Source organism: Raphanus sativus, chromosome 9 (assembly GCF_000801105.2).
Source record: "Raphanus sativus cultivar WK10039 chromosome 9, ASM80110v3, whole genome shotgun sequence".
Taxonomy (NCBI): domain Eukaryota; kingdom Viridiplantae; phylum Streptophyta; class Magnoliopsida; order Brassicales; family Brassicaceae; genus Raphanus; species Raphanus sativus.
In genome coordinates, this window is record NC_079519.1 from 34,011,970 (window position 1) to 34,035,767 (window position 23,798).

Below are 23,798 nucleotides of genomic sequence, written 5' to 3' on the forward strand. Positions count from 1 at the left end.
AAAATAATACATACATTTGTGAACTGAATTTCTTTTTAGTTTAAACAATAAAAATTATATGTTTTCAAATTCTAAATATTTTTTGAAACTATTTTAAAATTATTTTATATTTGTTTTTAGTTTCCAAAATTTTAAATCCCACTCTCAAAACAGTACCCTTTAAATCGAAAACTTAAATGTTACATTAAAGGTATAATTGTATATTTAAGGTTTGATAAAAAAAATTCTGGTTATTTTCTGGCTATTTTTATGAAAATAAAGTGAAAAAATATTTTCGTATGAAATTTCTTTAATTAAAATGATGCATTTGTGAATTGAAACCTTTTTTTGAGTGGTTAAAATCGAAAACTGAGACTTATTTTGGCTTTTATTCCCCAAAGGCAAGTCATTGTTAAAAATAAAGTAATCCGCCTAACTTTTGATCTGAGTGGGGCCGGGGGGGGGGGGGGGTGACTAATGGGGTTCGGAAAACCAATCCTTTACCGGAAATTCCAGCAAAATTGTAACCGATTGAAGGCGCGAAATCATGACCGATTGCGAGAAGGGTGAGCAATTCGTCTGCATCAGCTGCGTAGAAGAGGTACGGTATTCCTTCGTCAGCCACCTCTCCGAAGCTCTCCGCCGGAAAGGCATAGATGACGTGATCGTGGAAGTAGATGATAGCGACGATCTCTTCTCCCAAGAGTCCCAGGCGAAAGTTGAGAAAGCTAAGGCTTCTTTGCTGGTTTTGCCCGGAAACTCCACGATATGCCGTGATAAGTTTGTGAAAGTTCTCGAGTGCTGCCGGAGGAACAGCGATCAGGTGGTGGTTCCAGTGTTGTACGGCGACAGCCCATTGCAAGGCGAATGGCTCACCGCGCTGGGTTTGAGAGGCTTATCACCACTCCACCAATCTAGGTCAATTTTTTATTTATTAGTTCAAAAATTTCGATTTTCTTTAGCTCATCATGTAAATTTGTTTATTAATTGACCTGCGCAGGGAGGAATGTAGTGACTCCGTACTTGTAGAAGAGATTGTGAGAGATGTGTACGAGAAGCTCTTCCATATGGGACGAATTGGAATCTACTCGAAGCTGCTAGAGATAGAAACAATGGTTTGCAAGCAACCCCTGGGCACCCGCCTTGTTGGAGTTTGGGGAATGCCTGGCATAGGCAAGACGACACTTGCTAAAGCCGTCTTTCAGCCAATGTGTAACTACTTTGATGCTTCTTGTTTCATTGAAGACTCTGAGAAAGCTATTCATGACAAGGGACTTTATCGGTTGCTTGAGGAGCGGCTTTTGAAAGAACATCCTGGCACTGGCAGTACTATTACAACACCGAGTTTGCTTAGAGACAAATTAAGCAGTGGGAGAATCCTTGTTGTTCTCGATGACGTGGGTGACCCTCGGGTCGCTGAGTCTTTTCTCGACGGGTTTGAGTTCGGTCCCGAAAGCCTGATCATCATAACCTCTAGTGATAAACAGGTGTTTCGACTTTGCCGAATCAATCACATATACGAGGTTCAGGGGCTAAATGAGAAAGAGGCTCTACAGCTATTCTGCTTGTGTGCGTCTATAAAGGATATTACAGAGCAGAATATGAATGAGCTGTCAATGAAAGTGGTTCAATATGCTAATGGAAATCCATTAGCTCTCAGTGTTTTTGCTAGAGAGCTCAAGGGTAATAAAAATCTGTCGGAAATGGAGGCTGCGTTCCTTAAACTAAAGCAACATCCTCCGTTGGAGATTGTTGATGCATTCAGGAGCAGCTATGATACACTCAGCGACAGCGAAAAGAACATTTTTCTGGACATAGCTTGTTTCTTCCAGGGAGAAAATGTCGACTATGTGATGCAACTGCTTGATGGTTGTGGTTTCTTTCCACATGTTGGAATCGATGTTCTTGTTGACAAGTGTCTGGTGACTGTTTCCGAAAACCGAGTGCAGATGCATAATTTGACCCAAGATGTTGGCCGAGAATTCGTTGTTGGAGAAACAATACACATTGAAAGGCGCAGTAGATTGTGGGAACCTCAGAACATCAAATATTTATTAGAAGAGTGTGAGCATGAAGTAATTGGAGAAGCCAAAACAAGTTTCAAACGTGCTCAGGTCTGCAATATTTTGATAGTTAAGCTACTTTATGGGCCAACGTTCTCTGATATTTCCATTTTCAATATTCTTTCAGGGAACTGAAGAGATCGAAGGCATGTTTTTGGACATTTCGAACTTACATTTAGATATCAAGCCTGCTGCCTTTGTGAATATGTTGAACCTTCGGTTGCTGAAGATATACTGTTCCAATCCTGAAATCCGTCCTGCAATCAAAATTGCCAAAGGCTTTCTCCATTCTCTTCCTAATGAGCTAAGACTCCTCCATTGGGAGAACTATCCCCTGGAATCCTTCCCTCAAAATTTTGATCCTAGACACCTTGTTGAAATCAATATGCAGTACAGTCGACTTCAGAAACTTTGGGGTGAAACCAATGTAAGCAAACTCTGATATGCACCTTTTCGCCCTTATTAAATACTTCTGCAGATTTTTTATTATTCTTTTGGCATTTCTTTTTCTCAGAACCTCGAGATGTTGAGGACGGTCAGGCTTTGCAATTCTCAGCAACTAATTGATATTGACGATCTCTTAAAAGCTAAAAATATTGAAGTAATTGATCTCCAAGGTTGTACAAGACTGCAGAGTTTCCCAGCCACAGGTCACTTGATTCATCTACGAGTTGTGAATCTCTCAGGATGCGCAGAGATCAGAAGTTTACAGTCGGTTCCACCAAATATTGAGACATTGAATCTCCAGGGAACTGGCATAATAGAATTACCAGTTTCCATTGTTAAGCCAAATGGGGGAGAGCTTACGAGTCTTCTAGCAGAAATTGATGGTCTTTCAGATGCCTTGAAACTTGAGCATTTAGAAAATCTGAAGAAATCTGGCTCGTCTTGTCAAGATCCTTGCAAGCTTATTTGCTTGGAGCTGAAAGATTGTTTTTATTTGCAAAGTCTCCCAAACATGGTTAATTTCGAACTTCTCACAGTTCTTGATCTCTCTGGTTGCTCAAAGCTCGAGACTATTCAGGGTTTCCCACGGAACCTGAAGGAGTTATATCTTACTGGCACTGCGGTAAGAAAAGTGCCACAACTTCCTCAAAGTCTCGAACTCTTGAATGCACATGGTTGCGTCTCTCTGAAAAAAATTCCTTTGGACTCCGAGAAACTTCCTGTGCATTACACATTCACTAACTGTTTTAATCTTTCTCCACAAGTGGTCAGCGATTTTTTAGTCAAAGTGTTGGGTAATGTTAAACACATACCAAGAGAGCTTCCACTGGTAATATTCCCTCTCTCTATCCTTTTTTTCTTTATCAATGCCTAATGTGTATGTTTAACTCATATCATATTTGACTTATTTTGCATTATTGAAACAGGAACTCAACGAAGCTCCGGCTTTCAGCTTCTGTGCGCCCTCACATGTGAATCAAAATTCCACACTTGATCTGCAACCAGGATCTTCTGTAATGACACGACTAAATCCTTCTTGGAAAAACACAGTTTCGGGTTTTGCTATGCTGGTGGAAGTTGCATTTTCGGAGGATTACAGTGATGCTAATGGTTTTGGCATTAATTGTGTTTGCAGATGGAAAAACAAGGAAGGACATTCTCATAGGATAGAAAGAAATTTGCATTGTTGGGCTGAAGGGAAAGCTGCTCCAAAAGTGCGAAAGGATCATATGTTTGCCTTCTGTGATGTCAAATTGCGTGTAAGTACCGACAAAGGAAATGACCCCGACATCTGGGCTGACTTGGTTGTATTTGAGTTCTTTCCTGTCAACCAACATACAAAGCGTCTAGATGATAGTTGCACAGTGATAAGATGTGGAGTCTATGCAATAACGAGCAATACAGATGTTAAGATGAGCTTACCAGTTTTGTCCTTGGATTCGATGAAGGTTTCTGGTAATGAAGTTGAAGATGTATTGAGAGTCAGCTATGATGGTTTAAAGGAGATGAATAAAGCTTTGCTTCTTTACGTAGCGTGTTTATTCGATGACGAGGACAGTGATTTGGTGGCACCACTGATTGCTACCATTGACGTGGACATTAGCTCTGGGCTCATGGAATTAGCCAGTAGGTCTCTCATTCGTGTATCTGGAAATGGGGAAATAGTGATGCATTGTTTGATACGACGAATGTGTAAAGAAATCCTCCACAATCAATCCATGCTACCTGATAGCCCGAAAGAATTAGCAAGAGTCTCTAACAGGAACTCTATTGGTTCTTCTTGGTCTCACGATGGGAAACGTGACGTGTACCCGAGCTTCAGCAGGCAAGATGTCAGTAAAACATTCATCAGCCAATTGCTTGTGGCAATCAAACTTAAATCAATCATCACATGTGAAAACAATGAGATGGACAGTGGCCAGCTGTGTAGCCCTCTTCTTGTACAAGTGATAAGAGATTCGAGGATCTCGATTGTTGTGTTCTCCAAACGGTACGCCTCTTCAAGCTGGCTCCTGAATGAGTTGGTGGAGATTGCAAAGTGTAGGGAAGAGTTGGGTCAGATAGCGATACCATTCTTCTTTGGTGTTGGTCCTTCGGAAGTTCGGAGACAGACCGGTGAATTTGGAAGGCATTTCAAACAGATTTGTAAGGGCAAAACAGAGGATGAGAAACAGCAATGGCAACGAGCTTTAGTCTACATAGCAAACATTCCCGGATACCATAACTTGAGATGGTACGTTTTCTTCAGTCATTATTAGTTGCATTCTCTTGGATTTAAAAAGGCTATTAAACATATTGAAATCAGTTGATTATTTTTTTTAATTTATTATAATGTTTGGTCAAATACTAAGCCAAATAAAATAAATTATAATTTGATACCGAATGGCATTTTCTTTTTAAACCAAAATATGATTTGATCTCAAATAAAACATATTTTCTAGAATTGCTAAATATTGGATCTAATAGTAAGATATTAAACTGGAGAATTCCTAGGATTGATATGCATTTTTGGATGATATTAGCCAATGAAATTCATTCTGGATTTTAAGTTAAATAATAATCATTCCTAGCAAGTAACTATTGATGGTTTAAATACACTGAAATATTCCATAGTTTGGATGGAGTCGACGCTCTTAATGCAGAAAAGAATTCGCTGCTGTGGTTGGACTCTGAGGTAGTGAACTGTGTACCATCGGCTTGTTTCCGTAATTTGGTTGGAATCACAGCTCATATTGCAAAAATGATTCCGCTGCTGAGCTTGGAATCCAAGGAAGTGAAAATGGTCGGAATTTGGGGTCCCCCGGGGATTGGTAAGACTACCATTGCAAGATATTTGTACAATCAGATCTCTTCAAACTTCCAGTGTTGCGCTTTCGTAGATATATTAACCGGTTATAGTAAGAGAGGCCACACAGATGAGTATAGCGTGACGTTGCATTATCAACAACTAGTTTTATCTGAGATTATGAACCAAGAGGATGCAAGGGAAAGTCATTTAGGTGTGATGCAAGAAAGGCTAAGGGACCAGAAAGTCCTTCTCATTCTGGATGGTGTGGATGATCCATTGCTATTACATTCCGTGGCAACAAATAGTAACTGGTTTGGTCCAAGGAGCAGAATTATTGTGATTACAGAAGATTTAAATCTTCTAAAGTCTCATGGGATCAATTGTATTTACAAGGTGGAATTACCATCTAAAAAGGAAGCTCTTCAGATGCTATGCCAATCTGCTTTCATACAAAACTCACCATCTGATGGTTTCATGCAACTCGCAACTGAAGTTGCAGAGCTTGCAGGTTATCTTCCGGTGGGTCTCAGAGTCTTTGGTTCTTATTTGCGAGGGATACACAAAGAGTTTTTGTTGGCAGTGTGGCCTCAGCTCAACATTAGATTGGATGGAGGAACTGAGAGCATATTAAAATTTGGGTATGATGAGTTACATGAGGGAGGGAAAGATTTATTTTTGCACATCTCATGTTTATTTAATCATGGTACGGTTGACTATCTCACACGGTTGCTTACAAGCCGCTTCATGGATATTAAGCGTGGGCTTAAAATATTAGCTGAGAAATCTCTCATACATATATCAGAACATGGAAATGTTACGGTGCACCATCTGCTCCAACTGTTGGGCAGAGAAATCGTCCGTAAAGAGTGCGTTCATGAGCCTGGAGAACGTCGTTTTTTGGTGGATTGTCTGGATATTTGTGAAGTCCTTGCGAAAGACACTGTAAGTTTTAAACAAACATAGTCAGATTTAATGCTAAGTCTTAAATTACAATAAACTGTTTCTATCGGGATCCCTTTTTTCTCAGGGGAATAGAAGAGTTATAGGGATATCGTTAGACATGTCAGAAATCGAGGAGGAGCTTTTAATAAGTGAGAAAGGGTTCGATAAAATGACTAATCTCAAGTTCTTGAAATTCTACACAAACTCGGGGGATAAACAAGCTAAAGTGCACATACCTCATGGCCTTGATTATCTATGTCATCAACTCATATTACTGCACTGGGAGGGCTTCCCGATGAGATGCATGCCTTCTTACTTCTTTCCAATATATCTCGTTGAACTCACAATGATAGACAGCAAGCTTGTAGTGCTATGGAGTGGAATTCAGGTACACACTGAGTTTTCTTTACCAGCAAAATTAGAATTTTTGTTTATCTATAGCTATTCTGTTTCTTCTTGTTTCCATTGTTGATGTCATCAATTTAATGTTACTGCTGACAAGATTCTGATATATGTTTTTTTACCATTCTTTTTCTGTACAGCCTCTTGATAGTCTCAAGTGTATGAATCTACGGGGCTCCTTAGACCTGAAAGAAATCCCAGATCTTACTCGCGCCACAAGCCTTGAGACATTGGATCTTGGCGGTTGCTCGAGTTTGATTGAGCTTCCTTCCTCTATTCGGAATCTCCATAAATTGAAGGACTTAGACATGGAACGTTGTATACATCTCGAGGCTCTTCCAACTGACATCAACTTGGAATCTCTCTATTACCTTAATCTCAATGGATGCTCATGCTTGAGAAGTTTCCCACAGATATCAATAAGCATTTCAGATCTCTATCTTGATGGAACTGCGATAGAGGAAGTTCCTGGTTGGATCGAACATATCTCTGGGCTCTCTTACCTATCTATGAATGGTTGCAACAAGTTAAAGAAGATATCCCCAAATATATCTAAACTGAAACTTCTTGTGGAGGTAGACTTTTCACAATGCATAGCATTAACTGAAGAAAGCTGGCAGAACCACCCCGAGGAGATTTGCACTTCTCTCATGAGTGTAAACATGTCTGGTAACAGTTTCCAGAGACTTCCAGACACGTGGACTTCTATTCAACCTAAAGATCTTGACATCAGTAATTGCCGAAATCTTGCGTCTCTCCCAAATCTCCCTGCATCACTCTGCAATCTAACGGCGAATCACTGCGAATCACTTGAGACTCTATATGGCCCCTTCCAACAGAGACAGATGGGTCTTCAATTTATTAACTGCTTCAAACTGAATAACAAAGCGAGAGCATTCATTCTACGTTCAGACTGTGCCTATGCTATCTTACCTGGTGAAGAACTTCCTTTATATTTCCCTCATCGAGTTGATGGAAATCTTATAACCGTCCCTTTACCTAGGACCACTCTTTTCAGAAAAGTCTCGAGTTTTAAAGCTTGCATCATGGTTGAATCAAGAGTATGCTGGTTTGACTTTGGGGTGAATTGGTTTTCCAGAGGTGCAGCGGGTACTAAATATTTCAGTTTGTCAACAAACATATACTCTAAGAAGAATCATCTCATCATATTCGGTTTTGAGTTCTCTTCGGATGGATTCAGTGATCATTTGCAGTTTGACTTTTTTTGCCGAGACAAAAAGAAGAAAACGATAAAGATAAAAGAATGTGGTGTACAGCTCTTGGTGGTTTCTCCATCTTTGAATGATAGTAGGAAACGCTTTGAAACTGAGGACGACGACAAGTCTGGAGTGACCTACGCAGAGTCGAGTAGAAGCAGTAAGCAAATGCGTGTAAGTAATATATGAACAAGCATTGATGATTGAACAAACATGTAAATCTCTTTTAAGAATTGTTTTTTTCTATTTGTCTGCAGGTAACTTAAAAGCATCTCAAGAACCTCCTGAGGTTAGAATACCAAACTTTAAATTGAGTTTTGGTTTGGTCCAACTGGAGCAAGGAACAAATAATTACGATGTCTTTATTGGCTACACCAGTTGTCCATATACCATGAAATGTCCTGAAGATGAGAACTCCGATAAATGCAATTCTACTGAAGCTTCCTTTGAATTTACTGTGGGAGATAGTACAAATGAGAAGGGAAAATTCAAGGTGATGAATCTGTTCCAAGTTAAGCATTTGCCTTCCAAGCAGCAACATTTTTTTGCTATTTCTTGTTCTAGTTAAATTAAAGAATCTTACTCACGATTCTCTCTCTCTCTCTATACTGAGAAATCTGTAAAGGCTATCTTTCTTGCACGAGGATAATTCAAACCTTACTGTTTTCAATCAAGGTTTAGCTTGAGTGTAACCTGGCAGCCCTCAAGCAGTGAGATAAGCGAGAAGAACGAGTCTAAAATTTATTTTGAAAGACAACATAACAGGTTTTAATCTAAGAAGCTCTCTGTGTTTTCCTTAGGTTCCAGCTTTACCAACGTGGAGAAAACCATTGATCCAGATTCTGTTTCCCTCAGAACGCCTTCTAGATCCAGTCCTTTTATCTGCTCTATAATCTCTTCGCGTTTGATTCTTGTACAAGAAGAGATATTCAGGAGTTGGAGCTTCTTTAGCTGATCAACGCGTGGGGTGCGCTCCAAACTTGTGCAACCTTGTAGAACTATTTCCTTAAGACTAGTAGCTTTTGAGAGTTCATCAACTTCAACTAGTTGCTCAGAATGACTAAGATTTATTCTCTTTAACTTCGCTAGACTCTGCAAAACATAATAAACCAATAAACGTAAGAGAAGAAGAAAAAAATCATGTGAGGTTGTTTGAATTTGGCTAATAAGACATATTGACTTTTACCCTTACCTTGGTTCCACTCCAGAGATTTTGAAGCTGACTATAAGGCATATTGATTTCAACAAGGTGGCTTGGATCAAAATCAAGAGGCAACCATTGCAGTGGATAATGTTCCCAGTGAAGTAGCTTGAGCTCACAAGGCAGAGATTCTAGTCCTTTGGGTAGATGCAATTGTTGACCAGGTTCAGAGCTTGAACTGTATATCTTCAACAGCCGAAGATTATACATATTCTCGAACGCCATAGGACTAACAGCAATGTTTATACCTGAACTGAACAAGAGCAATAAGATATAAGATATCTTTTATAGTTTTCTTCTTTACTTTCTCCAGATTGGAAAATATTGTTGTTGCTCTGCTGCGGAATACGCTGGATTGGCTGTAGAAAACTGTGTACTTGTTGCTGGTAGTCAATCTGGAGTTTCTGCAGCAAAGATGATTAGGCATGCCTTGTGTAGTCATGCGAAGCAGGTAAGGTGTTGTCTGTTTTTGTTGCTTATTCCTGAAAGTTTCATCTGTATAGCATTGTTCATTTCCTCATTTTCGTTTACCATCTCCTTGTTATGCTAGTTTAAGCTGCAAGAGGTGAGTTTTCCCATCAGAAAAAGGTGTTGTGGATTGGTTTAGCAGTGCAGACTTGACAATCTCTAAACTCAGGCATAAGATTAATGTCTTGAAGAAACAATCCAAGAAAGGTGTCTCAGATATTTATCTGTCGCTCGCTTCATGCTGCAACATATGGATTCTTCGTGATGTACTGTTTGGTTAGTTTCAGACATCAACAAGCTTCTAATTAAACTAATGTCCATTAAATTCCAAAACTCATACGTCGCTGGTGTTTCGTCTCTGAACCAGAGCAGGGCTTGAATATTCTGCAGATCCTCATCAGACAATGACGATATGTTTGATGAGATGGATTTAGATATTATGTTTGAGATGGAGTTTTAATGAGATAGGTGTCTGTAGCTTTGGGAATCCGAGTATTCTCAGGTGCCTCTTGGCAACTTTGAACGTGATAGATCACACTACTCCAGCAAAATGCCACCTCCTTTGAAGAAATGAACACGACCATACTGGAAAGTCTTGAACGCGCCACTGAGCCTACAAAATGATATTTCTCAACTCAAATCACGGATAAAGCAGTAGTGACAAACGAAGCAATGATATCAAAGGCAAGTAGATAGTAGATAGTAACGATTGCCTCTAGTCTCCCCCACTACACTTTATAGTAAAATAGAATGTTCACTTTTATATTTTGCTACTCGTTTATTCTTTTTTTTGTTTGTTAAACAAATAGTGTAGACTGTTAAGATTTTTTAATTAGAGGAGGAGCAATTATTTGTTTAGTATGCCATCATTAACATGCGCCTACGAATACAAAAATCCAATGCGATGAACCAACGAGGCAAGATTGATGTCTATCCATGTGAGCCACATTAACAAAAGTAACGTCCTTTTCTTTGTACTTTTTTATTCTGTTAAAAAAATATGTGTTCTTGTCGGTACGTAGTTTCTCCATAAATTATTTACTAGATCTTCAAAATTTCTCAGCAATATGTTATTGGTTCTATAATCAATCAATGCACTTTAATGTCAAACATCATTAAAATCACAAGGTTCATTACTTATCAGTTCTATTCACGTCAGTATGTTAACGGTATTACCGTGATTTTTATCTAAAGATGCTTGTAACAGTAATTACGTAACTTATTTAAGTTTTCTTTTTATTATTAAGGTACAGTTTTAAACTTGCCTGTTTAATTATCACTACTTTTTCTCTTCTTAAAAATGCATTTTTCTCTCACACACGGATCTCCACAGTTTTTAAACTTAGAAAAAGCTTGATCGAGTCACTCGAAACACTTGATACGCGCGAGATGTCTCCACCTTCGAAGATACCTTTTCATTGAGGTTCCAAGACTCACTCTCTCGGCAAATGTTACATTTGCTGCTCCGGTTTAGTAACCGGAATGTCTGATGTTATTTAGGCTGTTAGGCATCAATTACTTTATTTCCATGTAGATATCTCCTTCTAAGATAAATAAAATTAGTAACTGTATATAAAAAAAACTAATTTGTGCATTGTGCTTCTCTCAAGTCTTTTAGTAGACTTTTCTTAATATATATATATATAATAAAGAAAGACTAAAATGAGTTTTGATGACTATCTCCCCTTTCAAAGTTGACGGCTACGCGTATACATTTTTGAATTCTAAAAGCCTGGCACTCCACAATAAACCCTAATCTTCTTCTTTAGTTCAGTACTCTTCTTGTAAAAAAATATCTAGCCTAACTCTCCAATGGACCGCAAAGTCCCTCTTCCACCACAACATCAGGTTTTCATCAATTTCCGTGGGGATGAGCTGCGAAAAAACTTCATCAGCCATCTCGTGGAGGCCCTTCAAAGAAATGAGATCAACTTCTTCACAGACAAGCAGGAGAAAAAAGGTGAAGATTTAAGCAATCTTTTTAATAGAATCGAGGAGTCAAAGATAGCACTAGCCGTTTTCTCGAAAAGGTACACGGAATCAAGATGGTGCTTAGATGAGCTTGTGAAGATTAAAGAACGTGCAGATCTAGGCAAGCTCAAGGTGTGACCTATGTCCATTTTATATATAAGTATATTTTCTTTCTCTATATATAAGAACATATATTGAGTAAAGAACCAGACCAGTTTTATTAGTGTAGATGGTATACTAACTTTGGCAATATTACTTAATTTCTCTATCACAAGGTGCTTCCCATCTTCTACAATGTGACTACAGACAATGTGAAATATCTTACTGAAGAATTTGGCTCCAATCTTGAGCGTCATCAGTCTCCGCATGAGCAAAACAAGATCGGTAAATGGAAAGAGGCGTTAGCATGTATCTCTTGTAAGCTTGGGTGTCCGTTCATAGATAATAACGGGTACTAATATTCTTTTTCTTGATCTGATGACATTTAAGTTTCCCTTGCAATATATTCTTTGAAATCTGCGTTTGGAGATGTGATGAAAAATCATTTCTCTAAACTCCACCCAAATGCGATATTTTAGGGCGTAGAGTTAATCTTCCAATTAAATTTTATCAATACTATTGGAAGTTGGAGCTTCCCCAAGTTCATAGAGATTAAATTGGTCCATGTTCAAACTGTGTGAATTTCTATGTCACACTTTATTTACTTCTAGTGGATTTCATCTTTTTTTTGGTTAGTTCAAAAATGATATATTCACTTCATAGATATGCTAGTTTGATTATTGGTGAACTTTATATAACGGAAGTGTCCCGTTTTGCCCTTTTTAATTAGTTTTAGCAGCAGCACAGAGAGGGAGTTCATCGACAGTATCGTCAAGAACGTATTGGAAATGCTACAAGACATTTCCTCGGCGCGAACCCCAAATTCTTCTAGAAGCAAGCCTGTCGAAAGAGGAGAAGTTTCTTCAAAGACAACAAAGAGTTCTAAGAAAGCCTTGAAGGACTCACACTCAAAGGGAAACCTAGTGAGTCCACCTAATGAGTACGTAGGCTTTAACGGTTTTCCAGTTAGATATGGAAACCAGGAATCTGCGAGAAGGGGGGGAGATTCTACATCTATGACTAAAAACTCTAAACCCATCAAGCCTTCTAACAAAGACCTCTCTTGCTCGGAACTTCGACTTAGTCATGGCTCAGATTCCACCGAGACGAGACCGACATATAACGGCTTTCCAATTAGATATGGCAAACCATGAATCTGCTGGAAGGGAAGATTCTTCGTCTATATATGGTTTAATTTGCAACATGTTTTGAGATTTCCCTGTTATTAATAATCAACGTTGGTCTGATATTAACTAACATGTATTGTTACTTTATTGTCGTTCAACAAAACATCACGACTTCGGACAATGACACAAGGAAACTGGATATTGGTGCACAAAATATATAGAAGTAAAAACACATGCACAGAGAGTTATGGAATCTAATTACAAATGAGATCCAAACCCTCGTTCAAATACAAATATCTTTTAAGATTCACCATAGTTGGAAATATCATTGGATTTATACACTTTTGTTGTCAATGCAATTCAAAGCGACAATGTCCGGATAAGAAGAAGAGAGATCTACTGCGACTAAGCACAACATGATGCGCTTGCTGCTGGAGCTCCTGGCCCGTTTGGGAGAACCATCCCTGTTGGGTTCTCTGCTGGCTGTACACGTGGTAGCCTTTTTGCTGTAGCGGTTTTAGCAAGAAAGAGCGAAAGGAATTTAGTCGTCGTAAAGCATAAACATTTTGTTTGAAATTGTTTTTTTTTTTAATGTAAAGAATTGCTCACCGATTTCGTAGAAGATGTCTTTGACATTAGTTGCAGTCTTCGCTGAGGTTTCCATGAAGAAAAGGCTGTTCTCTTGAGCATATGTCTCTGCCTCCTGCATATGACAAAACAGTATGATTACCAAGAGCTACTTAACAACACAACTCAGAGATGCAAAAGCTTGACACTAAAGGAAGATCTGCTTCTTCTTTTTTTTTACCTCTGGAGACACTTTCCTTGCATCTAATAAATCAGCTTTGTTTCCAGCAAGAGCCATCACCATATTAGGGTTACCTATTTGACAAGATAACAACAATATAGAGTCATAATCCCCTACTATAACAAATAAACCTCACCAAACTATATAGAAACTAGATATCATAAGCTAGTAACATAGTCACTGATTCCTTACCTTGTGCCTGCAGTTCCTGAACCCATTTCTTCGCCCTCTCAAAAGAGGCCTGTGTCAACAGAAAAAAATAACTTAAGCCCACTACTGATCAGGAAGTTAGCAACTAGATCATGGGGGTTGAGAAAATTCGTACTTGATTAGTAATGTCAAAGACAATAATGGCAGCAGCAGCACCCCTGTAGTACATTGGAGCCAAGCTATGGTAACGTTCCTGACCAGCTGTATCCCATATCTCAAACTTGACAGTCGCGTCATTCACAGCCAATGTCTGAGAGAAAAAAGCTGCACCTATGGTTGATTCCTGTCACCACAACCAAGTATCAAAAACCTCAAAGATTCGCCACGGAAACAAGATCAAAAAGATCTCTAGAAAACAAACTACTGTGAGAATCTCCACTAACCTGGAACTCAACAAACTGATCTTTAACAAAACGAAGCACAAGACTTGACTTTCCAGCACCAACATCTCCAAGCAATACCTGAAGGACTTAAACAAAGTTAAGCACCAAAACCAAAATATAGAAATGAAATAGAAACAGTCTCCTAGTCCTAGCCTAGTTTTAGAGACCCTTATATAGGTCTTAATTAATACAACTGAATCATAACACTAATGCAGAAACTTAAAAAAAAAAATCAAACATTGAAAGATACTATCAAGCCTAATGAATAAAGTGAAACACTAGAACTCATTAAATGAAACACCCTAACCTAACCATACCTAAATTACTCAAACAAAAGTCACATATCACTAACAAAAAGAGCCTACTTCGATACTATAATCATCTCATAAGTAAATCATCATATAGATCATAGTAACAAGACAAAAACACACACACATGGGGATGATACAAACGAAGTAGCTACACGCAATTCACCAAAGACACAACCTTTACTCCAAACCCTAGTTTCATAACGTTAAAGCATGCAACTTTAGAAGCTATGAGAATCTAATCCGATTGAAATTCCCCCCAAATTGGAAAACAGAATTTTACATCAGAAAATCAACGATCCGATTCAAAATTTCACGAATTAAGAAAGAGCCCAGAGAGAATCTATAAGCTAATTTAGAAAATCAACGTTAAAAAAAAAAGCAGACCAATTTGGCGTTGATGTTCTTGTTTCCAGAGGTGGCCATGATCGTTGATCTGAAGCTTCGAGAAATCGCAGATGAGATGAAACGCGTTGACGATCGAAAGACGACGAAAAGTTCTAAAAGGACGAGAGGAGAAGAGCGAAGAAGCTTCTTTCGTCAAAAACACACAACCAAATCTATCTTTTGCTCTCTCTCTGTCTCGACGACGAGGAAGAAAGTAAAAACAAAGGAGAGGAGAAAAGTCAAAAGTAACAAATATTATACGGCACGATACTTGTGAGGGAACCCCCAAGATTATGAAAATTTACGAGAGTCCCCTGTATTTATCTATAGTTCTATAAAGCACCCATAACAAATAGAATTTTAATGATAAACTCCTAATTTACTAAACTGTATTTTTTATTTTAGAAAAAAATGATTGTTAGCTAGATGACATACATCACCGCATGATCAAACATCTAAAAAAATAATGTATTGTGACTATATGAATTACATAAAACATTTATGAATTATTATGTATTACATTGTTAACACTATAAATATAATATTAATATCAAAAAAGTATGTAGAATTTTACAATTTGGCACTACTTGATAAACCAAATATAATACATATAAAATGATCAAAAAAGGAAAATGAGCACACATAAATCAATCATTTAAAATGCAATTTATATAACAAAAGAGTATAAAATAATGTGTTAAAATATGTTAAGCAACATGAAAATTATCGGGTTATAAAGTCAAATACAATTTTATGATTATCAAAATTATATTGATGATATTAGCAACATAATACATATTAGTTCATGAATGTTTTCATATGATTCGTATATATATATATATTCATGTGGTGGTATACTGTTCATATAGCTACCAATTATTTTATTTTTTTCTAATATATTGGTCCTACTAAGTTCATAAATTCCTTGTTGAACCAAACAAAAAAACATGGATTTGTATTGGACGATGACTCGATGAGAGGAGAAGACTATTTACATGCTTTGAAAACAAAATTACATGTTCTGATACCTAATGGGAGAGATTATAAATTTTATAGTCGAAATTTTCATTTTCTATTATTCTATGCATATGCACGTTATTTTAATTCTTGGATGTGGGTTTTATCAATGGACCTAATTATTTACTGTCGAAGGCAAGCATTTTTGTTTAATAAGAGTAATTTGTATTTTTCATTTTCAAACTAAAATATTGAGTAAATATTTATGTATATTTTTAATTAATTACAAATTTAATTAGTTAGAAACAATAAGAATTAAAAGATTTTATAAGTATATATTACTGTAAAAATAGAATATTTCCAAAATTTTAATAATTTATATAACAGTAAAGTAAACTCTGTTAGTGTATATTCTCTAGTCAGATAAACACGGTAGATAATTATCTACAGCTGTTGTGCTTATCTTAGATTTGTACTTATCAATATCTTGTATGAACTCTGTATATAAGCACAGACGATATCAATGAAACAATACACTTTGAAACCTATCTTACATGGTATCAGAGCATACGATCATCCTCTGATTTTTTTTCTTCTTTCTCTCTATCTCACGTTTTATTTTCAAACAATCGACATCCATGGCAAATTCAAACACTGCCACAGCTCAATTAGCTCTTGTCTTCAATCCTTTGGATTTGAAGTCGTCGATCATCTCTCTCAACATGAGTGGGATCACAAAACTCACCTCAACCAATTTCATTACATGGAGACTTCAAGTCAAAGCCTTACTTGAAGCACACGAACTCCATGTCTTCGTATCCGAAACGGATCAAACCCCTCCGGAGACAGTCACAGATGACAATGGAACTGTAACACCAAATCCAGCACTAGCAATCTGGAAACGACAAGATCGTCTACTCTACAGCTCCATCCTTGGAACCCTTACACTCAACATTCAACCTGTGGTTGCTAGAGCATCAACAACTCGAGAAATCTGGGAGACCCTTCACAACACCTATGGCAAACCATCCAGAGCGCATGTCAAACAACTCAAACAGAGTCTCAAGAAAAGCTGCAAAGGAACGCAATCCATCACTGATTACATGCATGGAATCATAGCCAAAGCCGATCAACTGGCTCTGCTGGGAGCAGCTCTTGAACACGAAGATCTTCTTGACTACATCATTGAAGGTCTAACCGATGACTATAAAGCAATTGTTGATATGGTCAATGGTCGAAATGTGCCTATAACACTGGAAGAGCTTCATGAGAAACTTCTCATCAGGGAAAACTCCATTACAACAACAGAAGAAAGCTCAAATTCCTCTGCTCCAATAACAGCAAACACGGTTCAAAATCGTCAGCCACAACAAAACCAACGACCTCAATATCGCGGATCAACACCAACTCGTGGGGGATATCAAGGAAGGGGTCGTGGCTATTTAGGAAAATGTCAAATCTGTGGAGTCCAAGGCCACAGTGCAAGGCGTTGTCCGCAGTACTCCTCTGCTCCGCCACCTATGCAATATCGTCCACAACAGATGCAAGCACCACAGTGGCATGCTCCTTCACCGATGTCACAGCCTCAGTGGAATCCTCAAGCCCACTACACCACAGCAAGCACCTCCGATATGTCCATGTCACCGTGGTTACTTGACAGTGGCGCCTCACACCACATTGCTTCAGACCTCAGCAACCTATCTCTTCATGCTCCTTATCAAGGAGGTGATGACGTAATGATAGGCAATGGCACAGGACTCCCGATCACTCATACTGGTTTAGCACAACTTTCCTCATCATCTAGACCTTTACTATTGAATAATGTGCTTTGTGTTCCATCGATGAAGAAAAATCTCATCTCAGTTAACAAGCTATGCAAAACTAACAATGTCATGGTTCAAATGTGTCCTTCTGATTTTCAGGTGAGGGATCTAAGAACGGGGGAAACACTTCTCAACGGCAAGGCCAGTAAAGGAATCTATGAATGGCCGACTGGAACTTCTCATTTCAATAATGTTTTGGCTTTCTCTTGTTTTAAAACCTCCAAATCGGGTTGGCACTCTCGTTTAGGCCACCCGAATTCTCAAACTCTTAATAATATGATTTCCAGTTTTCATTTACCTGTCACATCTTTGTCCTCTGAGCCTTGCAATTCTTGTTTCTGCAACAAAACACACAAACTTCCATTCTCAAACACCACTTTAACATCGTCTCGTCCACTTGATATTCTTTTTTCAGATGTGTGGACCTCCCCCATACACTCCATTGACGGTTTTAAATACTATGTGCTGTTTGTTGACCACTTTACAAGGTACACATGGATGTTTCCGATGAAAACCAAATCACAGGTGGCTCAGATCTTCCCATCCTTCAAGATGTTAGTTGAAAATCGCTTCAAGACACGCATCACCACACTGTACTCAGACAATGGGGGCGAGTTCATAGGACTACGCTCGTATCTGGCAGCGCATGGCATAGCACATCACACAACTCCACCTCACACTCCGGAACATAACGGTGTAGCTGAACGAAAGCATCGACATATTGTCGAGACAGGGCTTACTCTGCTGCAGCAGGCCGGCATTTCAAACACTTACTGGAGTTACTCCTTTGCGGCAGCCGTTTATCTCATCAACCGCCTCACAACTCCAGTATTGTCAAACGCATCACCTTTCCAAGTTCTATTTCAAACACTACCAAATTATAGCAAGCTTCGCAACTTTGGGTGTCTCTGCTACCCTTGGATACGTCCGTATGGCAACAACAAATTCACACCGCGATCGGCTCCATGTGTATTCTTGGGTTACTCTCTCACTCAAAGTGCCTTTATTTGTCTTGATGTGTCTAACTCTCGAGTTTATTTATCTCGACATGTCAGTTTCCATGAAAACATCTATCCTTTTTCAAAACTTTCCAAAGCTTGCTCTGCTTTTACTGATACCTCTGTTCCTGAATCGTCTTTTCCTATAGCTACTCGTGTTCCTGTTTTCAGTAAGTCATTTGCAGATTCCTTGGCGCCTACGTCAGAAGAGTTGCCTCCGGTCGTGGATACCTCACCACCTGCCACAACATCACCGACACCATCCCCGACATCAACAACAACAACCATCGGCACCTCCAGCACTTCTGAGCGCCAACTTGCACTTGTGCCTTACAAGAACACACACACCATGACAACGAGGTCCAAGAATAACATCAGCAAACCGAATCGAAAGTATGGTCTTGCAGCAATTCTGGCAGAACTCGAACCAGTGAACCTTGCGCAAGCCTTAAAAGACAAGCGTTGGAGACTTTCCATGAGCGATGAATACAACGCCATGATCAGGAACAGAACATTTGATCTAGTTCCCCGCTCGTTTGCTACCAACATTGTTGGTTGTCGCTGGATCTACAGGATCAAATATAATCCAGATGGGACTGTGAAGAGTTTCAAGTCGCGCCTGGTGGCTAAAGGGTTTCACCAAAGACCAGGGATTGACTATCATGATACGTTTAGTCCAGTGATAAAGCATGCATCAATTCGGTTGGTACTTGGCTTGGCAGTTGCACAAGATTGGCCTCTCAAACAGCTAGATGTCAATAATGCCTTCCTTCAAGGGGATCTCCATGAAGAAGTGTACATGACTCAACCACCTGGGTTCATAGATAAAGACAAGCCTGATCATGTTTGCAGACTACGGAAGGCTATATATGGCCTCAAACAAGCCCCTAGGGCATGGTATAATGCACTTCGAGAAGCTCTTTTGGCTGTGGGCTTCGTCAACTCTTTGGGAGATGCCTCTCTGTTTGTCTTCAGCTCTGGTTGCCTTCTGATCTACATCTTAATTTATGTCGATGACATTGTTGTCACAGGGAACAGCCTAAAGGATATCATCAGCTTCATCAAATATCTCTCCTCTCGGTTCTCTCTAAAGGATTTAGGAAATCTGTCATACTTCCTTGGCATGGAAGCACAGAGGACCAGTTCGGGTCTTCACCTGACACAAACCAAGTACATCACAGATATTCTAGCAAAGACAAAGATGTCAAATGCGAAACCAGTTGCAACTCCTATGTGCTCGACACAGCGACTCACTCAAGCAGGGGGTGTCACTCTCGATGATCCTCTCACCTTTAGAGCTATTGTTGGAAGTCTTCAATACCTTTGTCTCACTCGACCGGATATCGCATTCGCGGTTAACAGACTTTCCCAGTTTATGCATTGTCCATCTACACATCATCTTGAAGCTGCAAAACGAGTGCTTCGCTACCTTGCAGGAACAGCAACTAAAGGACTCTTCTTCTCGCGGAACACACCTTTAACTCTTCATGCTTATTCCGATGCAGACTGGGCAGGAGATCAAGATGACTACACCTCTACAGGAGCCTACATTGTATATCTTGGCAAACAACCCATTTCTTGGAGCTCACGGAAGATGCAGGGTGTTGCTCGTTCCAGCACAGAGGCTGAATATCGCAGCTTGACAGCCGCAGCAGCAGAGGTCTTATGGCTCGCGCATCTGCTCAAAGAACTTCGCGTTCCAATCACGGTCACTCCAACTCTTTACTGTGATAACATTGGTGCCACTTACTTAGCGGCTAACCCTGTGTTTCACTCAAGGATGAAGCATCTTGCCTTAGACTATCATTTTGTTCGAGAACTGGTCCAACGGAAGTTCCTCCGGGTGTCTCATGTCAGCTCTGCTGATCAACTTGCTGATGCCTTAACGAAGCCTCTCCCGCGTGCAAGGTTTCATGATCTCTTTGTCAAGATTGGTCTGTCTCCGACAAGTCCATCTTGAGGGGGCGTGTTAGTGTATATTCTCTAGTCAGATAAACACGGTAGATAATTATCTACAGCTGTTGTGCTTATCTTAGATTTGTACTTATCAATATCTTGTATGAACTCTGTATATAAGCACAGACGATATCAATGAAACAATACACTTTGAAACCTATCTTACAAACTCATGCATGATGGTGTATTCTATTAAATATTTTTACATATAAGTAAAGACCAAACTACTTTTAATGAAAAAAATGTCTATAAATAGTTAAAGTTTGGGTAACATAAATCGTAAATGTGATGCTATTTTCATATGATGTTTCTATTTTGATACGATAGATTAAGATCTTACCATTTTATTTTTATTTTATTTTATATTGACACAATTCATAGTGGAATAAACAAAAGGTGATGTAAGTACAAAATTTTAAATTGGTGTAATTGAAAACGCTAAAATAAAAAGGATTTTTCTGCCAAATATTAATTTATATGTTCGACACATAATATGTACGTATACTCATTATTTTTATATGCATATATATTTAGACACACACTTATGCGTTAACAGATCATGTAGCTTTGTCCTCTTATATATTTCGATGTATAATACACGTCGTATTCCACGACGACAAGTTCCAACTCATTCCACACAAAAAAGGTTGCAACTCATTCAATTACCAAAACAAGAAAAAGTCTCAACTCATTCTCTATATTTGGTCAAGGTCTCCAGCTCAAAAAATCATAATCATTAATCCCAAAAAGGGCTCTTAATTATAAAATCACAAACATAACTTAATCAAAAGAAAATAACCCAACAAATACAAACATACATAAACATAACAAACAAAGAGAGAAGAAAACTCGAAAAACAACTCATCAAGATTGATGATTTTTTTTTGTTCACGAACCTTGGTAAAGTCCATGTGAAACAGCTTCTATGACACAATCCATTGCTTGAAAACCTATTCTTTCTTTCTCTAAATCATAAACAACCTTCAAATTCTGCTGCTGAAAGCTCCCAAAAACCCCGGCCGGACCGTAGTCTCCATCTTCCATGTTACGAAACAAAAAGCATTTCACAACCGAACCCTCGCTTGGTGCGCTCATTGCGTAAAACGAGTTGCCTTGCGGAAGAATTAAGGCTGCATTGTTCAAGAAATGGAACGTGATCGAAGGAAACATCACCATTGCGTCATTTTCGAGACTAGTGAGATTGTTATTAGGACATGGGACTTTGTAGCATAGATCAAAGCCTGTTCTTGATTCTGTTTCCGTTGCTCTAGGATATGTGATCGTTGACTGGAGACTTGTGAGAATTTGTGAGTACAAGGGATCGGGTAAATGTGTGTAAGTCGTACCCGAGTCGATCAACATTCCTCCATTTCCTTGTGAATCAAACTGTTTCAACGTTAAGGGAACTTGTGTAGCGGTGACATTTGTACCTATTGTAATGGATTCTAAGCCAATGTAGTAGCTGTTAGGGTACATTGGAGTATTCAACATGGGGGTAAACTGCAAAGAGTTTGTGAGATTGCCGGATAAAAGAGAGTCTCCTAAGATCAAAGGGCTTGAGATATTAGGGTTGTTGACAAACTTGAAAGGCAAAAAACAATGAGAAAATCCCTTTTGAACAAACCCTAACTGCGATGGGAGAGAAAGCAAACCTCTTCCAAATCCGGCAATGCCTATAGGTTCGTGGTAAGTGGATGCAACGCACCCAAAGGAAAATCTTGGGACGTCCCTGGTTTGAGCCTTCAATATATCTCTGGTTAGTATCCCAGAGACAAGACCACCTTCACCATACGTATACGCAAAGGTGGGACAAGGCCTTAAGCAAGTGGACTTGAGAAGCATACCCACAGAGCAGCCAGCTATTGCACAAGGGTCAAAAGCATTGTCTGAACTATGAATCTCAACGCAATAAGAACTAGCACAAGAGGCTCGAAAAGAAGAGGATGAGTGAAGAGGAGAAAAGGTTGAGGATGCTTTTATATTGTTGTTCTTGAAATCGTAACAATCTATGCAGTCAAAACTTAGATTCCCACATGGGACCCAAGTGAGATCACTTCCTGTGTCCATGTACACTTGGACTGCTTGTGGAGGTGTTCCTATGTTTAAGGTTATCAAATAACCATCTCTCACTTCTCTCAACGGCTCCATTACAGCACCTATTGATGATTCTAAAGTCTTCTTGATCCTTTCTTGGGTTTGAGACTTTGGTGTAGGAAGAGAAATACTTGATTTGGTCAAGGCAAGAACAAGAAAGGAAGATGATGATGAAGAAGAAGAACTAGGGTTTTTATGTTGTCTTGCTTGGTTTGTGTTGAAAATATTGAGAAATATTGTTATAAATAGGAAGATAAACAAGACACTGATTCTGGTTGCCATCACTTATAGCTTACAAGATGATGGTGAGGAAGAAAGAAATGTAAATGAAAGGTTTCTATGTGATTCTGTGGAGTTGGTTTTGGTATTTATAGAGACGAATTAGGGTTTTAAAGCCTTTCTTAAAATTATTTTCGTGTACTTCGTATGAAAGAGTTAGTATATACAAATAATTTATTTGACAAACTAAGATTTATATGTACTGACTCTTCCATGTTATATTCTAGATACGTCATTTTACATTAGATATCATAAGCTTCTAATGGACCGCACTTTCGTCTCACGTGTAATGATCGTGAACCTAAGTATTGAGAACCTACTTTTTTTATTGTTCTCGGATCTCAAGTGAAGCGTCTCTTCATATTTTTTTCACTCCTTGGTCTATCTTTAATTTTATTGTAGTTACTTTTTGCATTCAGCTTGCGAAGTAGCTTCGGTTGTATACTTTCAATTCTTTTGAAAATTTTGATTAATATAATTGTTTCCATGACAAGAAAAAAGGCTGTAGAAACCTTCATCATGATAATTAATTAATATATTCTTTTTTGAAAGGTTTTCCCTTCATTAATACTAAGAAAATATGTTAACATATCACAATAAACTATATTCAACTAGACATTTGAGTTGATTTATATTAATATGACAAATTCACTGTTATTCAAATATCGATTTTAAAAAACACTTTAAAATTTAGTGTTGTTAAACTTGTTATTTCATAAAATACTCTAAAATTTATTGTTATTGCACAAAAGTTAAGTTGAAGATTTTATACTGCTTTAATTGTTTTAGAATGTTCGAGAGAGGTTTCTTAGTTATAAAAATTAACATCCAAATCTTAAAGTTTTAAATGAGATTCTAGAATAGTTTAACAAAAATTACACCAAATTCTCA

The 23,798-nt window shown here is 38.5% G+C and overlaps 4 protein-coding genes across 5 annotated transcripts; 2 read left to right on the forward strand and 2 right to left on the reverse strand.

Annotated features, from left to right (window-relative positions):
• Nucleotides 1–440: 440 nt before the first annotated feature.
• LOC108827043 (disease resistance protein RRS1) lies at nt 441–8,530 on the forward strand. 2 transcript variants are annotated; one of them, XM_018600388.2, is made up of 10 exons: nt 441–897; nt 980–2,093; nt 2,170–2,469; nt 2,557–3,318; nt 3,416–4,722; nt 5,103–6,219; nt 6,305–6,607; nt 6,762–8,012; nt 8,096–8,127; nt 8,217–8,530. In XM_018600388.2, exons 1-9 carry the CDS (start codon nt 527–529, stop codon nt 8,102–8,104), a joined length of 6,534 nt encoding a protein of 2,177 aa, XP_018455890.1. In that variant the 5' UTR covers nt 441–526; the 3' UTR covers nt 8,105–8,127; nt 8,217–8,530. The 2 variants fall into 2 exon arrangements, with proteins under 2 accessions (XP_018455890.1, XP_018455889.1); XM_018600387.2 differs by having other exon boundaries at nt 8,096–8,530.
• A 2,691-nt stretch (nt 8,531–11,221) lies between these two features.
• LOC108827047 (TIR domain-containing protein-like) lies at nt 11,222–12,851 on the forward strand. The gene is made up of 3 exons (XM_018600394.2): nt 11,222–11,610; nt 11,754–11,929; nt 12,308–12,851. Exons 1-3 carry the CDS (start codon nt 11,320–11,322, stop codon nt 12,729–12,731), a joined length of 891 nt encoding a protein of 296 aa, XP_018455896.1. The 5' UTR covers nt 11,222–11,319; the 3' UTR covers nt 12,732–12,851.
• Nucleotides 12,852–12,905: 54 nt separating this feature from the next.
• LOC108827048 (ras-related protein RABF2a) lies at nt 12,906–15,027 on the reverse strand. Its single transcript, XM_018600395.2, has 7 exons — nt 14,801–15,027; nt 14,106–14,183; nt 13,838–14,005; nt 13,705–13,753; nt 13,513–13,586; nt 13,314–13,407; nt 12,906–13,210 (listed from the first exon to the last, which is right to left on the reverse strand). The coding sequence occupies exons 1-7, from the start codon at nt 14,837–14,839 to the stop codon at nt 13,110–13,112; spliced, it is 603 nt and encodes a 200-aa protein (XP_018455897.2). The 5' UTR covers nt 14,840–15,027; the 3' UTR covers nt 12,906–13,109.
• A 6,220-nt stretch (nt 15,028–21,247) lies between these two features.
• LOC108826885 (probable aspartyl protease At4g16563) lies at nt 21,248–22,943 on the reverse strand. Its single transcript, XM_018600229.2, has one exon. The coding sequence runs from the start codon at nt 22,908–22,910 to the stop codon at nt 21,423–21,425; it is 1,488 nt and encodes a 495-aa protein (XP_018455731.1). The 5' UTR covers nt 22,911–22,943; the 3' UTR covers nt 21,248–21,422.
• Between the last annotated feature and the right edge of the window lie 855 nt (nt 22,944–23,798).

Bases quoted from the DNA above. Each gene is read 5' to 3' on its own strand.
- LOC108827048 (XM_018600395.2), bottom strand. From the start codon at position 14,839: ATGGCCACCTCTGGAAACAAGAACATCAACGCCAAATTG. The intron at 14,006-14,105 runs GTTAGTGGAGAT...TTGTGGTGACAG, and splicing joins ATCAGTTTGTTGAGTTCCAG to GAATCAACCATAGGTGCAGC. The intron at 13,754-13,837 runs GTACGAATTTTC...CTGTTGACACAG, and splicing joins TCTTTGACATTACTAATCAA to GCCTCTTTTGAGAGGGCGAA.
- LOC108827047 (XM_018600394.2), top strand. From the start codon at position 11,320: ATGGACCGCAAAGTCCCTCTTCCACCACAACATCAGGTTTTCATCAAT. The intron at 11,611-11,753 runs GTGTGACCTATG...CTCTATCACAAG, and splicing joins CAGATCTAGGCAAGCTCAAG to GTGCTTCCCATCTTCTACAA. The intron at 11,930-12,307 runs GTACTAATATTC...CTTTTTAATTAG, and splicing joins CCGTTCATAGATAATAACGG to TTTTAGCAGCAGCACAGAGA.
- LOC108826885 (XM_018600229.2), bottom strand. From the start codon at position 22,910: ATGGCAACCAGAATCAGTGTCTTGTTTATCTTCCTATTTATAACAATA.
- LOC108827043 (XM_018600387.2), top strand. From the start codon at position 527: ATGACCGATTGCGAGAAGGGTGAGCAATTCGTCTGCATCAGCTGCGTA. The intron at 2,094-2,169 runs GTCTGCAATATT...ATATTCTTTCAG, and splicing joins CAAGTTTCAAACGTGCTCAG to GGAACTGAAGAGATCGAAGG. The intron at 6,608-6,761 runs GTACACACTGAG...TTTTCTGTACAG, and splicing joins TGCTATGGAGTGGAATTCAG to CCTCTTGATAGTCTCAAGTG.